At 50.9% G+C, this 25,838-nt stretch overlaps 1 protein-coding gene across 5 annotated transcripts in view; it reads left to right on the top strand.

Moving 5' to 3' along the window:
• GRM4 (glutamate metabotropic receptor 4) overlaps nucleotides 1-25,838 on the top strand; it is a 245,303-nt gene that overhangs the window by 45,529 nt on the left and 173,936 nt on the right. For all 5 annotated transcript variants that reach the window (XM_043533672.1, XM_043533671.1, XM_037885170.2 and 2 more), the window contains one exon: nucleotides 21,957-22,934. In XM_043533672.1, coding sequence (XP_043389607.1) covers nucleotides 22,407-22,934 — 528 coding nt within the window. In that variant the 5' untranslated portion in view covers nucleotides 21,957-22,406. The remainder of the gene's footprint in view (nucleotides 1-21,956; nucleotides 22,935-25,838) is intronic.

The following is a 25,838-nucleotide window of genomic DNA, read 5'->3' as shown; positions in this document are numbered from 1 at the left end:
AGGTGTATATGCTCCACTCCTTTGCCTCCCCTGATGTCGCAGGAGATAACCTATTAACCTAACATTTTCTATATGCTGACGCAGCTTTGCCCCCCCGGTCCCTTCTGCCCCAAATTTTTCTGAAATGTTGCCCCTGCCTGGGAGGCAGGAATATTAGGTTCTGCTCTCCAGCTCTGTAAAGGTGTGGATTAGTGGTTAGAGCAGGGGACTAGGAGGCAGAACTCCTGGGTTCTATTTCCAGCTCAACAGGTGACTTTAGTGGGTGAAGTTACATAAGAACGCCCAGACTGGGTCAGACCAAGGGTCCATCTAGCCCAGTATCCTGTCTTCCGACAGTGGCCAGTGCCAGGTTTCCCCAGAGGGAATGAACAGAACAGGGAATCATCAAGTGATCCATTTCCTGTCGCTCATTCCCAGCTTCTGGCAAACAGGGGTTAGGAACACCATCCCTGCCCATTCTGGCTAATAGCCATTGAGTTGGGCAAATAATTTCAATCTCTCTGTGCCTCAGTTTACCCGTCTGTAATTTGGGTGTGATAATATTTTCCTTCCGACCTTTCACAGGCTGGTGAAGCTGAATGAATACCTCTACGTCCCTCTGAAATCATGGGGCGGGGGACACAACCGTGTGATGTGGTGATGTTACAATACAGCTCCAATAAACTCACCTTTGTATTGCAGAGCTGTTATGGTGACCTAAATCATAACCGTTTGGGAACCCCAGTCACATGGATGTAACTGCTCCCAGTCACATGGATGTAACTGCATAGAAATCAATGTGGTTGCAGCATTCAGAGTAAGAGTTTGTCCCCTCCTAGAGCTGGTATGTAGCATGCAAAGAACTGCCCTGGTGTTGTGAAATCCTGTGATCGTGTGCTGCAATCACACAGTTGCCCCTGTTTTTTCCCTTTGGATATGATCTAATCCTTGAAACCACTAGGAGGGCCATTTGGTTTATGGTGTTGTGGAAGAATTTAGCTTAACCGTTCTGCAATGAGGACCTCTAACCACTTCTGGTTCCTCGCTGAATTTCTACCCCTCTAATTTGAAGGCTCAGTTTGTGCCCATTTCACTTGTCAGGTGTCAAGATTCCTTCCCCACTCTGAACTCTAGGGTACAGATGTGCGGACCTGCATGAAAACCCCCTAAGCTTATTTTTATCGGCTTAAGTTAAAACTTCCCCAAGGTACAAACTATTTTAACTTTTGCCCTTGGACTTTATTGCTGCCAACACCAAGCGTCTAACAAATATATAATAGGGAAAGAGCCCGCTTGGAAACTTCTTCCCCCCCCCAAAATCCTCCCCAAACCCTACACCCCCTTTCCTGGGGAAGGCTTGATAAAAATCCTCACCAATTTGCATAGGTGAACACAGGCCCAAACCCTTGGATCTTAAGAACAATGAAAAAGCAATCAGGTTCTTAAAAGAATTTTAATTGAAGAAAAAAAGTAAAAGAATCACCTCTGTAAAATCAGGATGGTAAATACCTTACAGGGTAATCAGATTCAAAACATAGAGAATCCCTCTAGGCAAAACCTTAAGTTACAAAGAGACACAATAACAGACATATCCATTCCATTCAGCACAGCTTATTTTATCAGCCATTTAAACAAAACAGAATCTAACGCATATCTAGCTAGATTACTTACTAAGTTCCAGAACTCCATTCCTGTTCTGTTCCTGGCAAAAGCATCACGCAGACAGAGCCTTTGTTTCTTCCCCCCTCCAGTTTTGAAAGTATTTTGTCTCCTCATTGGTCATTGTGGTCAGGTGCCAGCAAGGTTATCCTAGCTTCTTAACCCTTTACAGGTGAAAGGGTTTTTCCTCTGGCCAGGAGGGATTTTAAAGGGGTTTACCCTTCCCTTTATATTTATGACAACAGGCAAACAATGTGGCTTCAGTATGGGTGTTACTTTATACACCTTAAGGGCCAGCTGCTGTACATTGACATGCCTCTAGTGAAGTCAACAGAGTCCCATTCATTTCCGTCAGGTGAGGAACTGGCCCAAGCTTTTCAAAGGGGCTCAATCCTGCTCCCATTCACTGCCGAGTTTCCACTGACTTAAATGAGACCAGGATCTGGCCCCATAATTCTCACTGCCTCTACTGGGAGCTCTGTGGTTGGTATCCCAGAGACTTTTTGGCAGCACAGTAGTTGCAATGTGGCTTCTGCTCCATGAAGTCGGACGGTGCGGGGGTGCGATATTTGTTGTCTATGCCAACATATCTCTGCCAGTGCAGTCTCTGTAGCATAGACATACCCTCAACCATTGCCAGACCAAATTGGCTCTTTACAAGTCAAAAGTGGATGGCCTCTTGCTGCTGGAACTGCCAACTCCAGCTGAGGTCTGAATAACCCTGCCAGGTGTCTTCTGCTTGGTACATCAGGGCTGGCAATAAAGACTCTGGAATTGAAGTTTAACTGTTAGTGGTGGCCCGTGGGGACAGGCAGTACAGTCTGCTTGAAATCGCATGGAAAAACCTTTGTTGGGAGCAGATTGGTCCCTTCAAGAATAGTTTGACTGAAGCCTCTGCAGACAAGGCACTACAGGCTTCAAGTGTTTCATGCCACATTTGCTGAATTGATGGCTAAAAACACATTTCCCCCCTAATTGCCAGTCCTGAAAATTCACCCTAAAATCTGGGATACAAGCTGGGAGTAGGGGTGGGGAGAGAGGTGGTATCTTTTATTATTCATGCAGAATTATCATAGGTAACAGATTCTGTAGCCAAGTGGTCACGATAGGGTTAACTGGGATACCCGGAGTATTTTAGGGGAGAGCTATGTTCCACCCTTCCCTTACTTCCTGATTTAGTTCCCCCTGCTTTGTTGTGATGCAGTTTTAAATAAAGCAGCAAGCTCCCAGCCTGCAGTCTTGAATAGACTTAATTTTGCTACCCTGAGCGGTCCCTTCACAAATGATTCCATGGGCCTGTCTGGACAGCTCCAACGCAGGGTAGAACGTGGTTCGGCAATGCAAACTCTGCCCACAATTTTGGTGCCGCTGCATGAGCCGGAGCGGAATCCGCTTCCCCCTCCCACAGCTGCGTTGGCTCAGCTGGCTAAACAGGAGGAAAAAGAAAGTAACCGCTGATGTTTGTAAGTCCTGCAGGGAGGAAGGCATTTGTAACATAGCTGCTTTTCAGAGCAGAACCCCACTTTAATGGAGACCCCTATAGCCAGCTCAGGGGGGTGTTCGGCATGAATTCAGCCTCTGTTGCAGAAGTTAGAATATTTTCCAGCAGCAACATGGGAGTGGGAATGTGCCCTGAGTCTGTTTGTAAGATACAGTGAGCAAGCCAAATTCTGCTCAAATTGCACGTCTGCACCCTTGTTGACTTCAAAGTGCCTTTGGGCTTTGAGAGCTTGGATGAAAGTGCCCTTGAAATTGCCCTGTAAGGAGTGTACTCGATTTAAACTGAAGGTGGAATTTGGCCTGGCAAGTTGATGTCTAGCTCCATTGCTTAAGCGCGAGGATACTGTGGCCTGACTGTTTCCTCTGGCTCTGAAGTGCTTGTGCTGCATTGGGAGTGGATCTCATCTTGTGATCTCATCTTTGAATCTGACGTAGCCGGGACAAGCCACAGCTACTGTCTAAGTGCAAAGCATCGGCCACTCCCTTGTATTGGAAGCCTCGCTGCCCAAGATCTGCCGTAATTCCCACCACCAGCGTCTGACTTATTGATACCCTGGTGGGTTTGCATAGCACATTGTGACTGCGGAAAGCTGAGCAAATGGAAGGTGCAAATCTGTTAATATTGTTCCCTCTTTGTCCCACTCACCGGATAAAGCTATCCATGAGAGAAACAACCACACTGCAGCCAGGACAGAGCCGCTCACCCAGTCCACGTCTCACTGCCCTTTATGGAAAAGATTACGCAGGTGGAGCGAAGTTTTCAAAAGAGCCCAGCACCAACGTAAGTGATCAGATTTTTTCACAAGAGCTTAGGATGCTGGGTGCTGAGCTCTTGTGAAAATCCAGCTGTCGGTGTCATGACGCCAGCTGCTGGGCGGCTAAGCTGTCTTTGAAATCTGGTCTTTCTTTAGGTGCCTAAATGGGAGGAGAGCTCTTACGGATGCTGAATCCTTAAAAACATGGCCCCAAGGACCCTGGAAATCAATCCCTGTTGGCCAGAGATGCTGAGTGGCCACACCATCAATTGATTTCCTTGAGCACTGAGCATTGTAGGGCCAGATTAACTTGATTGCATAACACCAGGTCTCTGGGTGGATCTCACTGGCAGAGAGAATTGAACCCAGGAGCTCTGGTCCGAAAAGCAGGAGACTCTATTGCCTTAGCCAAAAGACCAGACTCTGCTAGCCAGGGCTGTAGCAGGCTCTGTATCTGCAGCCCTGGCCTCCGCGAGAGGGTGACAGAGCGCTGCAGTGAGTGGGCTACAATTGCACCATTTGTTGGTGATGTAGAAGTAAGGTGGGAGCTCCCTTGAATCCAGTAGGGACAATGTAATAATACTCTGTACCGAGATGACAGCTTTCAGCTGGGGATCTCCAAGTGCTTCATGTGAGGTAGTGGTGTGTTAGGAGGGACGGGTATCCTATTTTACAGATGACTAAAGAGAGATCGCTTATCACTCCTGGGAGGTAGGTGAGGGCTATAACGGACTGGTTAATGTACATAAGCACCACTGCCCTGTATTGGATGGAACTGTGTGACATAGGTCCTGTATGGTGAACAGCTAATGGAGATTCTCCGTCACAGAGGGAGGGCTTTTGGAGCAGAAAGGTCTGGGTTCTACCCTCACTGTTGTTGTGAAGTTCCCAGTGGCCACAGGCACAGCGGGTGGCATGTGACAGCTGTGAACTCCTGGGTGGCCCTGGGTTTAGTATGATATTCCTGTGTAAGAGGGGGTGTGTGTGTGTGGAGGGGTGGGGAACACAGAGGCTGTTGTCCTGTCTATGCTGCATTCAGATGTGTGATTGCACCATGTGGAGACATGCCCAAGCTAGCTGTGGTCTAGCCAGCTCCAGCAACAAGAGCAGTTAAGGCAGCATGAGCTAGCCTAGGGTACATACCCAGGGCCCTGGGTGGGTTGTACAGCCCAGGCTGCCATGGCTTCATGCTATTGTTACTCAAGCTAGCCTGGATATGTCTGTGGGCTGCAGCCACACCTCTGCTTCCGGTGCAGACAGACCTTAAGTGACGGGCCTGAGTGAGTCACCGGCTCTGAGTGAGTTCCAGCTCCTGGTCCTCCAGCTATCAGACAACACGCCTGCTACGGAAACCATTGATTGTAGGCAGCTGGCAGAGACCGCTCTGGAGGAGTTGTCAGTCAGATGCAAGCAGGGAAGTCAGTCACATAAGGGGCCTACGAATCAGGCTGGGAAGTACGAACCCTCTAGAGCGACAGCTGTAAACCACCAGCACTTAATGCAACACAGTGGTTTATTTAAAGCATCCTGTGTTCAAGGCCATTGCAATCAAGCTTAGTGAGAAATGATGCCACGTAAAAATGGGTCTGAATACATCGGGATGACGCCAGTGAGAGCCTACGTGCGTTATAGAGGACAAGATGCAGGCAGGATGTCAGGGCTATATAGAATAATGGACAGTTAGGGCCAGTTCCTCAGCTGGTGGAAATTACCAGAGACCCACTGGAGGCAAGGTGGTTATGCCTGTTTATGACAGCAGAGGATCTGACCCTTAGCACGTAAACAGGGCTCTGCTGCAAAGAACTGTGTAAAGATGGACTCAGTCCCTCAGCTTGAGGGTGCTCAGAACCTTAATGGGTTGGACACACAAACCCTAGCTACAAACCCTGCTGTGACGTGGGTTACTATTTTTCTCTTCATTTGGAGAAACTGAGGCAGAGAAGGGCTGGAAGTTGTCTAAGTTTCTACAGTGAGTCACGGGCAAAGCTAAAACCAGGGTTAGTGTATTCCTAGCGGTGTGCTCCGTGCAGTAGATGCTGCTGCTTCTGCCCCGCCCCCAACCCCCACCTCTTGCTGTCCTATGGCCAAGACACAAGTTCCAGGTATAATTCAGTCTGCAGCACAAGGCACCTTGCAAACAAGGTCCCACCCTCACAGCAGCTTCCCTGTGTAACAGAGCGGGTGACGCAGCAGTAATATGGATGCGCGGGCCTCTCCATCCAAAGACAGACCTGAACCATTCCTTGAACACCTCTTAGCGCTTCCCAGGCACTTTTCCAACTCCTCATTGGTGGCATTGTCCGCAGGAAGGGCCACCCAACTGTGCGCTGGAGACACTAAAGTGGGCCGTTTTGCCGAGCGTCGAAAGAGATGTGGAAAAACTCCCTAGCCCAGTGCTTCCATCTCCCTTCGTGGGACAATGCCATCTCCCAGCCAAGTGCCATTCGCCCACTGCTGTGCCCAGGAACTGCAGCGTGGTTCCTGGCACGCACTGTGCTCTCAAGGAACGGGCACAACCAGTGCAACGACTGCTGAGAAGCACTATAAAAGCCGGGTATTTTTGCAGTCGGACGTGTCAGATCTCAAAGACCACCCCTGTGGCGGTAGCCGTTATGGAGACTGTGGTGTTGACAGGACTCAGGTGGCCTCAGGTTCGACGACCACGTGTTAAAATCCTAAATCCTGCCCACAGTACAGCCTGCACCAGGGGAACTGCACCCACTGGGAATGAACCCTCCCTAGCACAGACCCAGCCTAAGGTACCCTTCCCACATGGCACCTTTCCTCCGCTTCCCAGGCGAGGAGATGACACTAACAAATGCTAATTAACGGCTCAATAACATTAAGCTGAGCCGCTCTCCGAATGCTTCCATCGATGATCGAGTTACAGAAAGCCAGCCCAGGAGCGGGGTGCTCAGAGCCGGGTAAGTGGACTTGGCAGTTCTTTCCGAGCAGGATAGATGGAGCAGGCAGACCAGAACTGGCCAGCAGCATTAATATCCACTTGTGAAATTCCTGATGTTCGTTAAGTGGGTTTGACTCTGGCTGAGCGATAACCAGAGCTGGGGATTTACGGCCAAGGAACCCGGAAATGCACACATCATCTGATTAGTTATCGTGCCTTTTGCCAGATTTCGGATCCAGCCTTTGGAGCCGGGAGTGTGGCGGGGGGGGCGAATGTCTCATTTGAAATAGAACGAGCCATCGAGATGGGCTCATTATGCGCTGATCAAGCGCTCGTCTGGCGTGGAGAGGCTGGAGTTGTGCTTTGCTTTCCTCTGGCTTCCGTGAATAAATCTCAGGCTCTCTCGCTGTCCAAATAGTGAGCTGAGTGGAAACAGAAGGGGAAATGCACCAGCACACGCTTTCTGTGTGTTTGCAGCTCTGTGGGTTTTGTTTTTTTGTTTTTTGTAACTGAAAATCTGGGATGGGGGGGGGGACACGATATTCTAGATCTGCGGATGTAACACTAACATGGCCGTTGTTCCTAGAGGCTTCAAACAAATCAGGGCTCCGTTGTGCTAGGCGCTGTACAAACCTGGATGCTGTATTTTGAAATGGTGAACAGGAAGGGGAGCCTATCTTTTGCTTTAGCCGCTCAGTCCTGTGTAGTGACTCGTGGGTTGTCACATACAGCTGCCTGTGTGGATCCCCTGGTGGAATGAGCAGAATTATCCTTGAACAGCTGTTCCTGTATCATTTTGGCAAGCGCTGGGATAGGTGCAGAGCACAAAGATGGGGGATCTATTGATTTAACTCTGATTTTCTTTTCTTATGCTTCTGGGTGGGATGGGTGCCCCAGGGCTAGAGCCGCTGCTGCAATATCCATTGCCTTTGAACTAGGATTCCCCCCCATCTTAATTGTGCAGCTCAGACTCACCCCCGAGTCCAGATATTTAGGCCTTGCTGTATGCAGGGGATAGCTGAGTGCTTTGCAGCAGGAGTGAAATACCTACAGAGCTAGGCTGACTTGCACCAGCTGAGGATCTGGCCCCCTGGCTTAGTGGAATCGCCGGCTTCGGTATCTAAATGACTCTGTGCCAGCTTTCAGAGGCGAGGTTCGGTCTGCATGGGGATTTGGGTGTTTGCAGCTCTGCCATGCGTCTGCATCCAGTGGCACTTTTCGTGAGAGTGGGGGTTTGCCTCTGTATCCCTATCCAAAATACCTGCTCTCCCACATCCCCCTTAGTGTGTTATGTGCTGTGCAACTGCCACCCCCCCCCCCAGAGGTGGGTGCATTCCAGTGGGGGTGTGATTCTTGTTTAAGTGCTTTGGGGTGCAAGTTGCCATCTAGATGTAAGATACAGTTATATAAAAGAATAATCTAGCTCAAGGGGAAGAGTCCCCAGGCCTGGAGGATGCACCAGTAAAGCTGTTAGCAGCTGAATTATTCATCCACTGAGTATGTTAGACTTCCCAAGCCCTCTCTCCCCATCCTCCCACCCAGTGCTGCTTTCGTCCTTGTTCAGCTTCCCAGAACTGCAGGAATCCGGGGGGAACGGATGGGGAGAGCAGCGGGTAACAGCCAGGTAATCCGGACCCTTTGCAGAGTCTGAACAGAGGAAATCAGCTAGGGCTCTGAAGCACATTGGTCATTTTAGAGCTGGGGGTAGGGGGCGGAAAGTCACTTTCCAATTTTGCCTTTTCATACTCAAGATTGTATCCTCTTTTTGGCTCAAGAGGAGAGGGGTCAGGGTGTGTGTGTGTGTCTTGTGGGGAGGGGTGGGAATCACTCCTTTCCTGCCCCATTTCCATCACACTCCTTGGATCCTCTCTGGCTCCTTGTAGCATCTCATTTGAGATCAGGAGGGGGATTCAGGGGAGCTCTTGTCCTCTCATTATTTGCACCTCTTTGTTACCTGCTGTGATATTTTTGCCTTCAGCTCATTCAGATCATATGATCAAAAGTTACATGAAAAAGGGAGAGAGAACAGGAGGGAAATTATTTTATTTTAAAAGGGAAGCAGCTTTCTGGGTCCTCCAGGCTCTGCTGACCTTTGCTGTTGGGCCTCATTCCAGGACTGGGATATTTCCCTCGTGGTTTCGTGGCTGATGTCACAGAAGCTGGGACCAGCTGAGCAGGGTATCTCGTCTTGCCCCGCCCAGCCCTCCTTGCATTGTGCAGAAATGTTCTGGCTTGTTGCATTTGCAGTCTGAGCCAGTGAGATGGGCTTTGGGTCACTCAGTCCTCAGAAGGAAACCCACAGAACGGTTGGCTGCTGAATGGGTCTTTAATCAAAGGGCGAGCCGCATGGGGATGCTTTAGAGATCGCTAGATAAGGGATTTCAGGGATCCTGGGCACATCCCTTCCCTCCCCTGCCCCCTGTATTGTGGCCCTGCCCATGCTTAGCAAGGGCAATTGGCATACAAGATTGGTGGGAGTCTGGGGGGAATCTCTTCTTCCTAGATCACCACGCTGTCTCTTCTGAGTGTCTGGGTTTCACTGGGGGAGGAGGACTCTGCACCTGCTTCTCCAAGCAGAGAGTACTTCTTCTTCCTGGAGCAGAGAACATTGCATATGTGGGTCCCTCGCTGCTCAGTGTCAAGGCCCTTAGCACTTAAGCGTGTTCTAGCTTGCGCATTCCTAGTGTTAAAACCAAATCCACACTTGTTAGTATTATTAACTAATAGAACAGAAAGTTGTTAATTTGGTTCAATGCCAAGATCAAGCTCCTTATTCACTCCAGAAGTGGCTGCATTTTGGTGGGGGAAGAAGTGGTTCCTGTATATTCACAGAATGTATAAGGAAGGCTGCCCCCCTTAACTACAGGTCCCTAAACAGGCCTGCAAAGTTCTGATGAACCTACAACGGTTGCATTTGTGCATCAAAATGTGGGTTTGAATGTGAGAACCAGGTGTTTGTGCATATGTGTGCAGGGATAGTTACCTGTGTAATTACCCAATCTGTGTGCTCACATAGGTGGGTTTGGGCAAGCTGCTTAAATGTACAGAGCAAAGACAGCTTAGCAGTTAAGGTAGTGGGCTGGGACTCAGGATATCTGGGTTCTAATCACTCGATATGTCTAGGTCCTCTTCTGGGTTAAGGTTTCTAGGCACAACCAGAATACAAATAATCAATCAGTGTTGCATGCTTAGCTTAGGCATGTGCATAGAAACGCTTTGTTCTGTAGCTTTCCAGGAGTTATGTACCTATGCAAGATTTATTATTCAGATTGAACAATGAATATTTATCTAGCTCAGCATTGCAAGAGTGCAAGGACAACATACTGGTCCAGGCACAGAATCTCAACTTCCCTTTTACAATCAGTGATGGAGGGAAAACTAACTTTGTTCACCTGTCTCAAAAATATTATGGACCCAGGGTGAATCAAGTTCTGCAAGGGTGTATTACCTAGACGTGGATCCCAAGCCCAGTCAGCATGGCCAAGTAGCCACTGGTTGTACCGTCCTTTTGTGGCAGGGGAGATAGGACTTGGCAATAAAAGCAATTATTAGAGGCTGCTGGACACAGACAGACCCCGAGGTGCTCCGTGGAGCCCTGATTTTGTTGTCTAGTCTCACCATCTGTGGTTTCCCGCAGTCATGGAATAGATCGCTAGCTGCTCTCCTGTAGCTCAGGAGTGAGGAGAAACGGGTCTGCTCCTCAGTGATTGGCTCTGAACGCTAAGCTTCCCTACAGGTTGGAAGTGTCTAGGTCTGGGGTTTGGGCCTATGGCCATTTCTACTGGTGATAGTTTTGGGGCCTGATTCTCCATTTTCCTGGACCCTGCCTAGTTACTTGCACCGCCGCAGGGGGAGTGTAAACTGCTACCAGAACAGAAGGGTAGTGTTTATCCCCCCTGTGCACTGGTGCAAACTGTCCCGCGCCGATGTAAAGAGCTACACAAAGGAATCCACTTGCAGCGTGCAATGAGAAGTTTTGTAGGTCCTGCAGAACCCAGGACCTACGCTAAATGTTCTGGAGGACCATGGGCCGGCAACTTACAAGTGACATCTATACACACCCAGAGCACTCTTGTTACCTCAAGGACAGCCCACGAGTGGCAGCAAAGAACTGGGCTCTTGCTCTGCCTAATGCAGCAAGAGGGCAGATGCCTCACGGGGAGAAACGCCACTTCAGACTTCATCCCTGTGAGAACTGCTACTGTTGCTTAATTAAATCCTGTCCTATTGACAAGGCCGCTCTGAAGCTCAGGCCCAGCCGGGGTAGCTCTGTCAATCGAAACAATTGATTGCTTTGTTGTAAATTAATCTTTGGCTTGGGTTTCTTTTGTGACCAAGATTTAGGTCAACCCTCATTTATATAAGGCCAACATTCCTCTTTGGCCAGTCAATGTGGTGATGCGGGAATCGGACAGTAATGAGAGTATATGGCACATGCCATTCATGGGTCTGAAAGCCAGGTCAAGTATCGCTAGCCAGGTTTAAAGGTGGGGAGACTGAAGCAGAGAGAGGCCAATGGCCTCATTTTTATTTTTTATTTTTTTAAAGTGTAGTGAGCACTGGTGTCCATTTACCCATGCAATGAGCCCAAGAGCTTGTGTGTGGCTAAAGCGTACCTTCCAGAAAGGCAACCAGCCTGGATTTGAAGACATCTGGAGAGAATCAACCACTTCCTGTGCTAACTGTCCTGGTCATCTTTCACTATGTGCCTTCTTTCTTAATTTGAATTTGTATGGCTTTAACCTTCCAGACACCTTTTCTTGTTCGGCTTTACAGAAAGAGCCCTTTAGTACCTGGTATTTTTCTCCCCAGGAAGCTACTTACATTAAGTGCTCAGCACTTGAGAAAATCTGGCCCTAAGGGATTTTCTCCAAGTTCAGCAGCAAGGCAGTGGAAGACAGGGAGAAGAACCTGACTCCCATGACCCCACTGGCCTGTGCTGCCCATCATTGCAGAACTTTGTTGAGGGTTGAAACTCTCAAACCCCTTGTCCTGGGTGTCCAGGACTTCTGGATGTCCCTGGTTTTGGATCACTGGGTTCTCCATACTTGCATCTTCGAGCCAAGCCTCTGTTGGCTAGGACCATGAGGCACTGTTACGATGCGGTAAGCACGTCTTCCCAGCGCGTGAGATCCAGGGCTTTCTGGCTGGGAATTTACTTTGAAACTACAGCGGAGGCAGCCTGGGAATCGGAGGCTTTCATGCTGTAAAGCTCAGATGCTCCTTCACTTTTTGAAGCAAACAGCTTGGCTCTGGGTAATTCTGATTGCTTAAAAGCCCCGGCTGTCAGAAATGCTTTGGAAATTGGCCTTCAGAGCAGCTTTGACAGGCGGAGACGTACATAATTTATTGGGGTTAGTTCAGGCAGGGCCCCTCCCATCCGGGAAAGCCGCAGATCAGCCGGATCCTCAGGTGGTGTAAATGGGAGGCGCTTTGGTGACTTCAGCAGAGCAGTGCCCATTTACATCCGCTGGGGATCTGGCCCGACACATCTAGCTCAGATACCAAGTTCTGTGTTTAAAACAAGATTAAATGAAACTGTTTCCTTGTGCTAAATTGTCAAGAGCTTCCCGCTCAGGGAATGCATTTGCCTGCTCCGCCTCTCTGTTTTTCTGTGGTTTGATTTAATAATGCACCATCCTTAGAATAGCCAGCATCTCTCATCCCCGTATCTCAGAGGCTTTGTAAAGGTGGGTGAGAATCATTGGCCCCATTTTCCAGATGAGGAAACTGAGGCACAAAGGTGGAGCTTCTCAAAGCACAGAGGCAAAATGACTTGCCCAAAGTCGCCCAGTAGCCGAGCGAGGACTAGGACTCAGGCTCCTGAGTCTCTGTCCAGTGCTCCAGCCACTAGGCTGGAAGGGCTGTGCAGACAAATTGATTGATGATTGAGGTCCATGGATGCCTGAATATCAATGCGATAAGGAGGGCAATAAACCCCCTAGTGGGTTTTGAGACTCACAACTGAAGGGGTCATGTGACTTGTCCTAGGCTAGACAGTAAGTCAGGCGGAATCAAAACAGAACGTAGCACTCCTGGCTCCCAGACTGTTGTTAGCCACAAGACCGACCTCCTCCTCCCGTTATAATATGCTAAGTATATGACGTGCTCTTTGGCCCACCGCTTTGGGGCCTTTGCAGTGGCTACCCAGGACAAACCTCAGCTAGGTCAAACATTATCTCCACCACACAAGTGGGGAAACTGAGGCACAGAGGTGAAGCAACTTGCCCAAGGTCACATGTTGAGTCAGTGTCCAAGCAGGGGTGAGTTCTGTCTCCCAGTCCCCTGCGTGAAGTCCTAGACCCTGTTGCCTTCTCTAGATGGGGCTCACATTCAGTGCACTTTGAGCTGGACTTAAACAAGGACATAAATGAACCGAGTGGGGGCGGGGGGGGAAAGAGGGCAGCCTCTGGCTGAGGATGGAAGAGTGCTTAAAAAGAAAGCAGGAAATAGCTTTATAATGGGAGGAATTTCTTGCAGCCAGGGATCCTTTTGAGAGCCCCAGATCACCCCAGGTGAAACCCAGCTGCTACCGTTGAGCTTGGCTCAGCCGTGAGCCCCTAGAGTGATCCATTTGTGTGTCAAGCTTTGAGAATCCCGGGGCTTTGAGAACCCATGGGGAAAGTCAGAACATGCTTCCCTCCCCCTGTGTGCCAATACCTGGCGGGGGGGGGGGGGGCGGGGGAGATGGGACTGAGCCGGGGCTTCTGTTGCTGCCCAGCTTTCAATGCAGGTAATGGGGAAAGAGGGCCTGGCTCAGGAGAGATCTCTCATGGGGGATACCATTTGCTTGTGTAAACTGCTGGAGCACTCTTGCGAGGCATCACAGCCCAGCTGGCAGGGCGAGGAACAGTGGAATGTGAATGCCAGAGAAGGCTTTGGCAGAAGGGATGCATCTTCCCTTGGTTCTAGCGATGGAATCGGTTTAAACGCTAACCGTTAGGTGCATTGTATCTTTGTGTGGGTGCTCTTCCCTCTGAGTCAATGCCCCAGCATGGTGGAGAAGGGCACTGCTCTGTACCACAGGGCTCCTCTTTCGCAGGAGACGTAAGGTGGATCTCCTGATCATTTCTGGCCATTAAAGAGCCCGTGGCCCTTAAGAGTGCAGGCCTTTGGGGCTAGTGCTTTGATCTGATTCTGGTAACTTCCCATTCTGCCTCCCTAAAATGAATCCTTGTTGTTTCAATGTAATAAAACATTGTTCATTGCTTCCTGTCCTAAGTTCCTTGGTATGCCCGAGAGGTGGCTGCCTTGCTATGCTGGGGTGTGTAGACCGACAATAGGCTTGTAAAGTGCTTTGGGATGAAAGGTGCTGTGGCAGGAGGTTCCCAAACTTGTTTTCCAAGGCTGGGCTAATTCTTCACAGCAAGCCAGTCTTGTGGACGCCTTCCTCCCACTCCCCTGTTTTTCCTGTTTCTCTGCTATCTGGTCCCCTGCTCCTCCTTCCCACTGCAAGTTCTACCTAGACACCCTATCATCTCCCTTTGCTCCCTGGGACCCTCCTCTCCCTCTGGCAGCTTCAGTCCCCTTAGTGGCTCGTGTGGTGGTCTTTACATTCCAAGCTATGAATGCTTCTGAGCAATTAAATTATTCCTTTCTTCAAACATTATGTAGCCCAGTAGCCACAGCCTGTTATTCCGATGGTCCCCACAGTCCCACCCCCCCCGCCTACCAAAATGGAGGCCCTACCCACCTGTGGTCTCTGCAGCTGAATTCTTACCCCCAAAATCACAGAATATCAGGGTTGGAAGGGACCTCAGGAGGTCATCTAGTCCCACCCCCTGCTCAAAGCAGGGCCAATGCCCAATTTTTGCCCCCAATCCCTAAATGGCCCCCTCAAGGATTGAACTCACAACCCTGGGTTTAGCAGGCCAGTGCTCCAACCACTGAGCTATCCCTGCCCCCAAAAGACCCCCTGCTCCACACAGGCCCTGCAGGGCAGCTCATGGTTCCTCCCCTCCCAGTGGAATGGTGTTCCCAAATATGGACCACTTGGGTAGCCTCTCCTTATTTCTTGCTCCTCCAGTGAGGAGCTTGGAGATCTGCAGTGGCAGCCCCATGTGGTAACTAGCCGCCTCTCCCTGCACCATCAGCCCATGTGGACCACTGTACTGTCACACTGCAAGATGATGATGTGAAAGCATAAGTGCTAGTGACTGCTGCTGGAGTATTGTGGGTCAGCTTGCTTACCCAGGGATGCGAACAGCTCTCTGTGTACGAGTGCTATAAGCAGGGCAGCGCCTACATCTTCTCACAGAAAACGGCAATGGAGCAGAAAGCACGGAGATCTGGGCTCCCGTTAGACCGGTGCGGGTGAGAAATGATGAACGGCCATGGGACTTGGAGAGGGAGCGAGTAATCGGAGGTTGGTGCAATATTTTGATGTGCGTGGTTCAGGCATGAAGGAATGAGTCTCGCCCGTGGGAAATCTAAGCTATGGCAAGGGATGTATGTGTGTTCAGGGAGTCTCGGTGAATTGTGCTTTCATGAAAAAGACACTGAGAGACCAGCATCCTAGATAATTTCACACTCCACATCTCATGCCCATTTGCCAGCTCAGTGTCACTTTACAGGGGAAATCTGAGAGCACAGATGCAAATTTCCCTCTACATGCAGTTAGCATGGAAATGAATTGGAGAAATGTTGACTTGGCTGGATGGAGACAGAGGAAGTGGGGTTTGCATGACCCAGAAAGATGATTCCCCTGGAGTTGCGGGCGAAGCTGACTGTGATAGGGTAGCACTGTCTCCGTTGTTTGTATTCCAATAGCTTCTAGAGGCCTCTTTGTGCTGGAGGCTGCGTGTACACAGAGTGAAAGACAGTCCCTGCCCCAAAGGCTAAATAGAGCAGACAGAGTGGGAGGAAAACAGTGTTGTTAGTCCCACTTTAAAGAGAGGGAGCTGAGGCCCAGAGAGATGAAGTGACTTGCCCCAGGTCACAGAGAATCTGTGGCAGAGACAGGAACTGAACCCAGGTCTTTTTGCATGCCAGGCCACAAGACCAGCTGTCCTCTTGCCGCTTTTGATGGGCTGAGCTGGTGGTCTCATGGGAGCCCTTATGGGGAATTTCATGCTCGCTGGGGGTTCAATTCTACAGGGCACTTAGCGTCTGCAGCCCCCATTGATTTCAATGGTAGTTGGGGGTGCTCAGCAGCACCAGGAGTTGCTCAGCTCCTTGGGGAAGTGAGGCCTGGGTCAGCAGGGTCCAGGTGTGCTGTGGAGACAGGGATGGGAATGCTTTGTATGGCTTTCAAGAGGCCTCCTTTAGCCAGTGCTCTGGGAGGAACTGAAGAGCCCTAGCAGGACCAGGGTCCAGCCCTACTGAGGTCACGCCGGGCATGGGCAGAGCTGGCCTTTCTGCTGTGAGGCAGTGTGGGAATCAGGCAGGGAGGGTCAGGATGAGGGGGCCATTTTGTGTCTCAGCTGTTGGTGAGCAATTGGTCAGACAGGAGCATGGGGTGCCGTGCAAGGGAGCACATCATATTACCAAAGGGGCCATGTGAGTCCGTGGCAGCTGGAAGGAGGGTGGGGTGCAACGAGGTCCCTCTGGGAGGGAGACTGATTTGGGAAATGGTGGAGAAAATGGGGGATCCCTTCTCATCCCCTGCGATCTCCCACACATGGATGCCACCCTCAGCCAAGTGTCAAGGAAGACCCGATCCTGGAGAAGGAGAGGAGCTGGAGCCTGGATCGCGACTGATGGAGAAAGGAGCGGTTCCTGGCATGCTCATGCAGCAGGGTGGGGAGGGAATGCCGTATTGCTTCGGCATCACTTAACAGCAGCTAAGTGCAGCCCAGGTCAGAGTCACTTGAAGACCTGAGCAGGGGCCAGACGGGGGTTGGGAGGCAATGGAAGAAAGGTATGTGGTGAGGTGTGAAACCGCCAGGTCCATACGAATGGACACTGCTAAGGGAAGTGTCAGCATCAGCATTGCTGCTTAACTCAATGAGCCGAGCAGGATCCGCTCCATTGAGCCCAATGGGCCAGTTTCTGCTTTATTCTCAAGCACCTCAGGGTAAAGGCAGAGGGACCCCTCCAGCTTTGCTCGAGTGAGCTGGATGGTTTACTTCACTGTACAACTTGCATCGTACTGGTTAGTGCAGTGTTCAGGAATTGAGGAGCATCCCTTTAAATAGCTTGTGAAGCCTCTACTGGTGCTCGCCGCCTTCTATGCGTTGCTCTTCTGGGGGCTTCCCGTGTGTAGGTGGGGCGAGGCCTGATGTGTTGTGTATCGTCAGTAAACGTGGGGATTTGGATGCTGCCGTGCCCATGTGGTTCCTCCCTGGCACCTTTGCATCAAGAGCAAAAGACTTAGCTCGTTTCCTGCTAAGTCACTGAATCAGGGGAGAGAGACGGTAGCTGCGGACACATGTAACCAATAACCAGCCCGGTGCAGATGTGGAAATGAGGACTTTCCCGCTCCCTGTTCGCCCTGCAGAGCCAGCATGGCTCAGGGGAGAGGGAGCCGGGTTCTGGCCTGGCTCATGCATCTTCAGTGCAAGTGTTAGCAGTGTCCTGGCTAGCAGGCGCTGCCCAGCCCTGGCAGTGGATGGAGATGGGGTGGTGGGGGAATCTCGGGCCACACCTGGCACATTGGTGGGTGGGGAGCTGTGTGGAAGCCCTGCTGTACCCAAGCCAGGGATGGGCGGGAGTGGGCTCCCCTGTTTTATAGCATGGGAGGGGTGGCTGTGCTTCCCTTCCCCATCCGCTCTATTTAAAACGCCTGGTGATTGCATCCCCTCATGAGGTAAAGACCAATGGGGGCAGGAGTCCATGGGAGAAGTGGACTCTGAGGCTCTCCCATATGGACATGGGGGGGGGGGGGAAGGACTCATTTTCACACACCCCCTCCCCCTGGAGGAAAAGGCCATGAAGCCAAACCTGGGAAATCTCAAGGGATCTGTGGAAGGCCAGTGCCCTCTATCTTGAGGCCCTGTGCCTCCATACTAGGCTTTGGTCCACAAGCACCCCCATCGCAACTCCTTAGCCACATGGCTCCCCTTGGGGGTTGGGGTTGGCTCTATGGAACAGATAAACAGCCCTAGGCCTGGGGACAGTGTGTCCCCTGCAACCCCTTCCCCGCGACTCGTCTCTATCCTCCTCTCTCTGTGCAGACCTCTGAGCCATGCAGGGCCTTAGGGGTCTGCAGCGCATGAGGGGCAGGGATGAGGGGCAGTGCAGTGCAGGCAAATGACCCCTCCCTTCCCCACTGGAGGGCCAACGTCAGCACCCAGAGGGTCCTCTCTGTGCATTGTGCTGAGGGTACAATCCAGGCCGGGGACTCTGCATCCTTGGTGATGGTGCAGATACCACAATGCACTGTTTGACTCTCGGAGCCCAGGTAGAGTTTGTGGGGCTGGCCATCAGTAAAACCATTCCTCCTTCCCCTCCCCCCCCCCCCCAGGTGTAGACTGAACAAATCTAATCTGGAGTTGCTGAGACCATAAACCTGGAACCCCAGAGTGCTATTTTTAATGGGCCGCTCTCCAGAACTGAGCTGCTCTTTAATTACGTCTCTTCAGGGGGACCAACTGTTAATGCTAAAATGATTCCACTTTGTTTCTTTTGCAGACTTTTTTTGGTGCTGGAAAGTAATATTTCATTTTCTCCTATCTCCTCCCTCCTCTTGGGGCTGACTCTAGGCCTATAGATCTGTGAGCAGATATAATAATGGGAGTCAAATTCTGCAGTCCTCCCTTGAGCAAAGCTTGCAGCAACTCCATCTCCAAAGTCCAGGCCTCCACCCCTAGAGAACTGACCCAAATGCTCACGCCCTTTTGGGAGCAACCAGTTCTTGCTGGAAGTTTCTTGCAGTCCAGATGCTCTGCTCAGTTGCAGGCAGATCAGTCCTGGCAGCTTTAGCCTCCAAAGCCTCACAAAGGAGTTAAAGGCTGAGGTGAAATTAGCTCGTAGCTAAGTCCAGTCCTTTTTGCTCTGTCAATACTTGGCTCTAGACATCCCCAATACCTGATGGTTTCAAGGTAGGTGAACGCTCTTCAGAATGCACCTGGCCAATTGTTCCAGGAGATACATGGGGATGTTTGAAGCAGCGTTGCACATTGGCCATTTTTTGGTGGGGTTTCCCCCCCCCCCCCACCTTGAAACTTTAGCTCCTGGAATCATTCTTACATGACCATCTTAGTTTACATTTAAAAAAAACGTTTCTAGCCCTTGTGGGTTGTGGAGAAAAGCTCAAAAACATGAAGTCTAAAGGCTCAAAAGGCCAATAAAAACCTCAGACATATTCTATTTTAAACCCCACGGGGTTTGGAAGCCTGATGAATGATTTTTCAATGCTGGGAAGAGGCAAGGCTATAGGCTAGAACAGGCAATGCTCCTACAAAATCCCTGCAGTTCCAGTTGGTTCCCTGAAGTCTGAGATTGGATTGCCCCAGCCTCAGCTCTTAAATAGCTCCAGCTGTTGCTATGGCAGATGGACAGTTGCTCTGTAATCATTTTTTATGAATCCTGTGTGTGACAGAATCCTGGAGATGGACTGTCTAGCTAGATTGCATTTATGCACGTTACCCACCATCCATATGTCACTGTATGACCCCCTCTTCTTGTATGGTTGGGCAGTGTAGAAGGGAGGCCATGATGAGTTACGTAGAGCCAGCTTTTCTGAAACACTCAGGCTGGCATCAGGTACCAGGGTGCGGGATGCAATGAAGAACTAGACTAGGCAGATCAGATCGAGGTGTGAGTCTCAGGGCTGGTGTACAGGAGCATTGCCCCACTGAAATCAACAGAGCTACATGGATTCATACCAGCTGAGGACCCGACTGTGTGCATCCATCATGGATATACGGAGTGCCCCTTGCCTCACCTCTTCGGATTTGTGCCGGATGTGTTGGTGGAATGCATCTAGAGCATAAAGGAGTGAATTTTTCTGGGATGGAGGAAGAGGGCTTTCTGGAACAGAGGTGCAGCAGCCATCACTAGAAGAAATTTCAGAGGCTGCGTCCCTTTGCAAGACATGTCCACGCCTGTATGTGTGTTGTCTCTGCTTTACAAACTCTTATCCCCTCGAATGGGTTGTGTGCATGGGATCTGATTAGGATCTGGTCCAACGGTTTTAAAGATAAGAATGACACTCCCAGCAATGACATCTCTTAAATGACACCAGCCAAAAAGAAAGAAATTAATAAAATCGTTAATGAAATTTTTTTTAAAACCTCAAACACTGCCCCAAGCCAAGTTTTTTACCCTGCAAATGGAGAAGAGCCAGAGACTCCATGGAGTCTGCTAGGGACTTTGCTATTGCTATTGATTTTACGGGGAAGTCGCTTGGATACTATGGCGATAGGCAGCAGGATAAAACCCTCCCACAGACCAGTGAAGCAGCCCTATGCCTGGTGCAGTCGCCCCCAGGAGACAGCCTTCTGTAGAGCATTACATAGCTGCCTCTTTTGGGATTAGTAGCAATAGAAATCTAAATAGAATATAGCAGCGAGAATATTTCCACTGGGTGGAATTCACCCCTCTACACAAGGGCTGGCTCCAGGATTGAATTTCACCTCCCAGTGAGCGAAAGTTTCCGCTGATGCTCTCGCTTTCTGCGGAAGTTCTCAAGACTAGACCCTTGCTTGCCCCGGTGTTGGCACACTGGCAAACACAAGGGAGGGCGTGAATCCCTGCGGATCAGGGCGATCGAATTTTCACTCTATTCGCCCAGCTCTGATTGAGGCCGGTCAGCCCGGAGGTTCTTTGGCAGAGTGTGTGTGTGGGAGCTCAGGATGGTACCGCCAGGAATGCTGCAAGGCAGGCTGAATATATACCAATAATTCAGGCCATGCAATTTTGGGTGACTATTTTAAAAAAAAAAAAAAAAAAAAAAAAAAGTACTTAGAGGATTTTTCTTTCCCTTGTTGTTTATCCAGCTGTGATTAGAAGGGAGGAGATTGAGTAGATCCGCTGTGGAGCAGGGAAATGTTGCAGGATTGGAACTGCAGACCGAGCCGCAGGTCAGGGGTGTGAGTGCCGATGGGATCCTGGCTGCACTCTGCTTGGCTCTTATCAGTCTCTCAGCTCCATGATTGAGGAATGTCCCCATTTGTTCTCCTGTAGGCAGCTCTGCCTCCCCTCCAGTCCCCAGGACCCTGGATCTCTGCTGGGGGAGATGGGTGACACGGTGGAGGGAGCTGTTTGCACACTTGCGTTGAGTTCCTCTAGGAAGGAGGGAACAGAAGGCTGTGCCCTAAGATTTGTGTTCAGCTGTGACTAACAACTTCTCCTGGAGGGGCTTTCTTCGCAGACAGATGTTTCTCTCTCTGAGGTCAGGGTTGTACCATACATCAATCCTGTTCCTTTTCTTCTGCTTCCTTGCTCTTCTTTAGAGCCTTTCAATAAGTAGCATCATCCCAAAGTGGGGCCTGAGGATCAGATTTACTCTGAGGTGTCTGTGACCACAGAAGCCCAGTCCGCAAGGACTACCATTCCCAGCATACAATGCTTCCTCTTGATCTGAGTAGCTTTGAGCAGGGGAGAAAACAGACTAGAGGAAAAGAGCTGGCTCTGGAGAGCTGGTGAGTGCCCAAAAGAATAGACTGAGGGCAAATGCCATCCCAATGGGTGGAAGGAGGGATACATTGTCCCAGCTCAGCAGATTATTAGCTCCTGTAGCTGACGTGGTGCCTGTTAGCAAACGGGGCCTGGCCCTGTTGTTCCCCAGCCCAGCGAACTCCAGTTAACATTGGTGTAATGCATGCACGCTCAGGCCTGACAGCAGTGAGGATGCATTTCCTAGAGGTTAAAGCTTGAGGCTGGGGTGTGAGGAGACATGGCTTGCACCCATCTGCCGCTAGCACTGTGTAACTAGTCTAGTTGCTGCCCCTCTCTGTGCCTCAGTTTCTCCATGTGTAAAAGGAGGAGAATAATGTTTTCCTAACAGAGTTAGGCGTGAGGCTTAATTAATGCTTTGAGATCCTTGGCTGTGGACAAGCCCCTCCCAGAGCAGTCAGCATCTCTTCTGTGGCTGCTGAGCCTGGCTCAGAATTTAGGGAGAGATCCAGTGCCGTGACACTGGGCAGCACAGGCTGGGAGTTAGAGAACCACAGCGTCATTTCTGTTGAGCTCCCTGATGAAAGGTCTGAATAGCTGATGTCCTCTTTATGCCATGATTTAATTCTCTCTCTTTCTCTCTTTTTATCCCTTTCAAGGATTGTGGAGACAGGAACAGAGGGTTTTGGTTGGTTTGTTTCTTCACCCTCTTCTTAACGGAAAGTTATGCAAAGCCCAGAGCCTTCCTCTGGCTGCTCAGCTGGAATCCTCCAAAGGGCCGGGCAAAGGACTTTGTAAAAACCAGCCCAACCTAGGAACCTCCTGTGCTTGGCCTCCTGCTGCAAGACGGATGCTGGAGCAGACCAGAGCTGCTGATGGGAAAGTGACCAAGAGGGGTGACAGAAACCATGCTGCGTCCCCTCGGAAAGGCTGCAGCCGGCCTTGACGCTGCCTCTTCCTTGGCTCTCTGAGAAGCTACCTCCCACGCTCCCTCCCTGGTAAGACTTCAAGGTGGAGCCGGGCTGCGGAGCCAGGGAGACGAAGGGAGCTTGGTGCCGCATGGCTCTCTAGGCTGCGTATCGGGGCAGGATTTTGGCGTGTTGTTGGCGATGCCTGGGAAGAGCCGGGGATCTGTTTGCATGGAGCAGCTCTCCTTCTGCCTACTCCTGAGTGTTTGCAGTTGCTGGTGGAACCCAGCCGGCTCGGCTAAACCAAAGGGCCAGGGGCATCCACACATGAACTCCATCCGTCTCGACGGGGATATCACCCTGGGAGGCCTCTTCCCTGTGCATGGCCGGGGCACCGAGGGCAAGGCCTGCGGTGAGTTGAAGAAAGAGAAGGGCATTCACCGGCTGGAGGCCATGCTCTTTGCCCTGGATCGCATCAACAACGACCCTGACCTGCTCCCGAACATCACCCTGGGCGCTCGCATCCTGGACACCTGCTCCCGGGACACCCACGCCTTGGAGCAGTCGCTGACCTTTGTCCAGGCCTTGATCGAGAAGGACAGCACTGAGGTGCGGTGCATTAATGGTGGGCCCCCCATCATCACCAAGCCGGAGCGTGTGGTGGGGGTGATCGGTGCCTCGGGCAGCTCCGTCTCCATCATGGTGGCCAACATTCTGCGCTTGTTTAAGGTAATGTCCTATCCCCTGCCCTGCCGGGAACCCCTCCCGCCTTCCCTCCACCCCCTTTGCAGCCGGGGAAAGGAGCACATGGGGTGACTGATGGTAGCGGCTAAACTAACCCACCAGCGACCGTTCAGAGCAAAGTATTGCAGGGGTTTTAACAATAATGAACGGCACTAACTGCTCCCTCCCAGGCAGGGGAAGCAAAGAAGGTGGGCGGGTGGGGAATGCGAACTCTCTGCGGGTGTCCAAAGAATCCCCCATCATCTCTCCAGGGGATTCTGGTTCTGCCCTTCTCTTCCCCCCACCCCCCACCCCCATGATGATACCTTTAACTAAAGGGCTCCCACACCCACCCCTTTGTTCTCTCCTGCATGTGTCCCTGATTTTAATGCAATTGGATGCTCTGCAGAGGGCATAGGGAGGGATTATTGTAGGGCTCTTTGCAGATGAGAGAAATATGCATGCTGCTGGTGTGGGCAGGTGGGTGAAGGGAACGGGAGGTTGGCCGTGTGACAGGCATTCCTCACCTGCAGGAGGAGGGAGATCCATGCCCATGCATGGGGTGAGTTCCTTTGCCTTGCGGGGGCGGCTTACCAGGTTCACGTTTCGCTGGCCGTTTTAGAGGCAGAAGGGATGACCTTGTGATGGAGACGTGAGGGCTCCTGGGTTCTATTTCCAGCTCCGCCACTGATTCACTGTGTGAGCTTGGGCAAGTCCTGTCACTTCTGAGTCGCAAATTCCTGGGTCGGTAAAATAGGCAATAATGACACTCAAAGGCTGGCCTACTGGTTGGGGCGCTAGCCTGGGTCTTGGGAGACAAGGGTTCAATGCCCAGCTCTCCCAGACTTCCTACATGACTTTGGCAAATCACTTAATGTCTCTCTGCCTCGGTTCCCCATCTGTACCATGGGGTTAATAGCACTGCTGGGCATCGCAGGTGAGGATCAATACAGTAAAGATTCTGAGATGCTGATTAGCTGCGGGCCATATAAGTTAGACATTTGCCTCTTCTACCATCTGGGGCAGTGGTACTGGAATAGTTTGTATAGTGTGGGTGCTGAGGACCATGGAAGCAAACTGTAAACCCTGGATACGATGGAAACCATGTCAAGCCGGGGGTGCTGCTGCACCCCTAGTACCAGCACCCTTGGTCTGGGGTAGAGCTCCGAGCCTCTCCGTTCCAAAGCTCCTAGTGCTTGAGCTGCAGGCGAATCACAGGTGGTGGTACTGGGCCTGTGACACACAGGTGATCAGTTCTGATTTCCTCCACTAGAGGGCAGTGCCCACACACGCCAGGTTGCTAATAACCTCCAGGCAGCAAAATTAACTCACTGTTTGCAGAGCAGGGTTCCCGCTCCCTGATAGAAGGTGCTATATCAGGGTAAAATATTTTACCTTGTGGTCCCATGCTGATCTGGTACTATAGTCCCTCCCTCTCCACCCAGAATGAGTATCTGAATCCCACCCCTCCTGTCTGCTTAACAGGCTTGCAGCGTCTCCTTTCTCTGCGGCATGTGGACAATTGGCTGAGCAAAGCCCTGTGGGGTTACAGGTGGAATGTGCTAAGCGTGTTTGGTGTCCCTCTGAGTGAGCACTCCCTGGTGCCTCGTGGCCTTGCGGCTTCATTATTGAGACAACTGGTCTTGAGATACTTTGGGAGCCTAATCAGAGCTGGGTGTCTGGGAGGACACGCTGTCAGTGGGTGTGAGAGAAGGAAACTGATGAAATGGATTTGAAAGGCCAGTTTCAAAATACAAACACTGCTCTGTTGCCCTGGGGGATGATGAGGGACCCAAGGGAAAGCCTGGGCGCACCATAGGAAATGGAGTTGGGGGTTCAGCAGATGGCACTGATCAGTTCCCCATATTCTAGCAGGATTCCATGCAGTGCCAGCTCCTAGAGCAGGTCTGAAACTGAGGTCCTGACCTCTTGGGTCGTTAAAGGTTCTGTGGCAAGTTTTGAAAGAGTTATGGCCAAATTCCTAATGATTTATAAATGGGGGATGACAGCACTTCCACACCTCCCAGGGATGCTGTGAGCATGGTGAAGCCTGGTGTTGCTAATGGAGATTCTCCTTTAGCTCAAATTGCAGGGGTGTGTGCTTGTAAGAGTGGGGAGTGAGGGTGATCAGAGATCTACCGCAAAGTGACCACAGGGTGCAGCCTAGTAACAGCTGTGAATTTCCTGGGGGTGGGGTGGGGGAGTTTTGTTGCACTGTACAGTGAAGTGAGAAAAGTCGGTACCTCGTGTGGAAACACCGCTGTCTGGCGATACCACTATGCTGTTGGAGGACAACCTGCAAATTCCTCCCCTCACTCCTATTCTACTCTCCTTGCCATGCTGCTGCTTGGTTGCATTCCTACTGCCTGGGGCAATGAACTTGGCAGCTCTCCTGAACTAGCAGGCTGGAGCCTGGTGTGCGTGTGGACGGGAGACCTCCAAGGGAAACCCAGGGTGCCGCAAGAAGGGGGCTTGATTTAGCAGGCTATGCTTTTCCTCTCAGGTCAGTAATGAGCTAGTGCCCCGTGCTGCCAGAGATGCCTTCTTAGGGATGAGATATAAAATTGAGGTCCTGACCACATGAGTTCTTCTAAAATAAAACAACAAAAGCCAACAAACCCGGGGCATTTTTCATAAAAGCAGGTCTGTTAGCACCAGTGGCTAAATTCCAACCCAGGTAACCTTTTCAGCAGCTCAGATCTCCTCTGGAGACTGGTTTACTAATATGAACAAATTGCACAACAGAAATCAACCTAGGAGTCACTTGCGGGGGTCCTTTTTGCAGTGTTGTCAGTGTTCTAATGGCCAGTTGGAGCTGTTCGTCACGCAGCTCTTAGTCATGCATGGATTCCATGGAGGTCATTGGCAGGGTTTTAAACAAAATACCGTTCCACTGAGTTCTTATGGTGG

Source organism: Chelonia mydas, chromosome 21, assembly GCF_015237465.2.
Source record: "Chelonia mydas isolate rCheMyd1 chromosome 21, rCheMyd1.pri.v2, whole genome shotgun sequence".
In the NCBI taxonomy this organism is placed as follows: domain Eukaryota; kingdom Metazoa; phylum Chordata; order Testudines; family Cheloniidae; genus Chelonia; species Chelonia mydas.
Note: the sequence above shows the minus strand (reverse complement) of the source record. Positions and strands in the feature narration are given on the sequence as shown.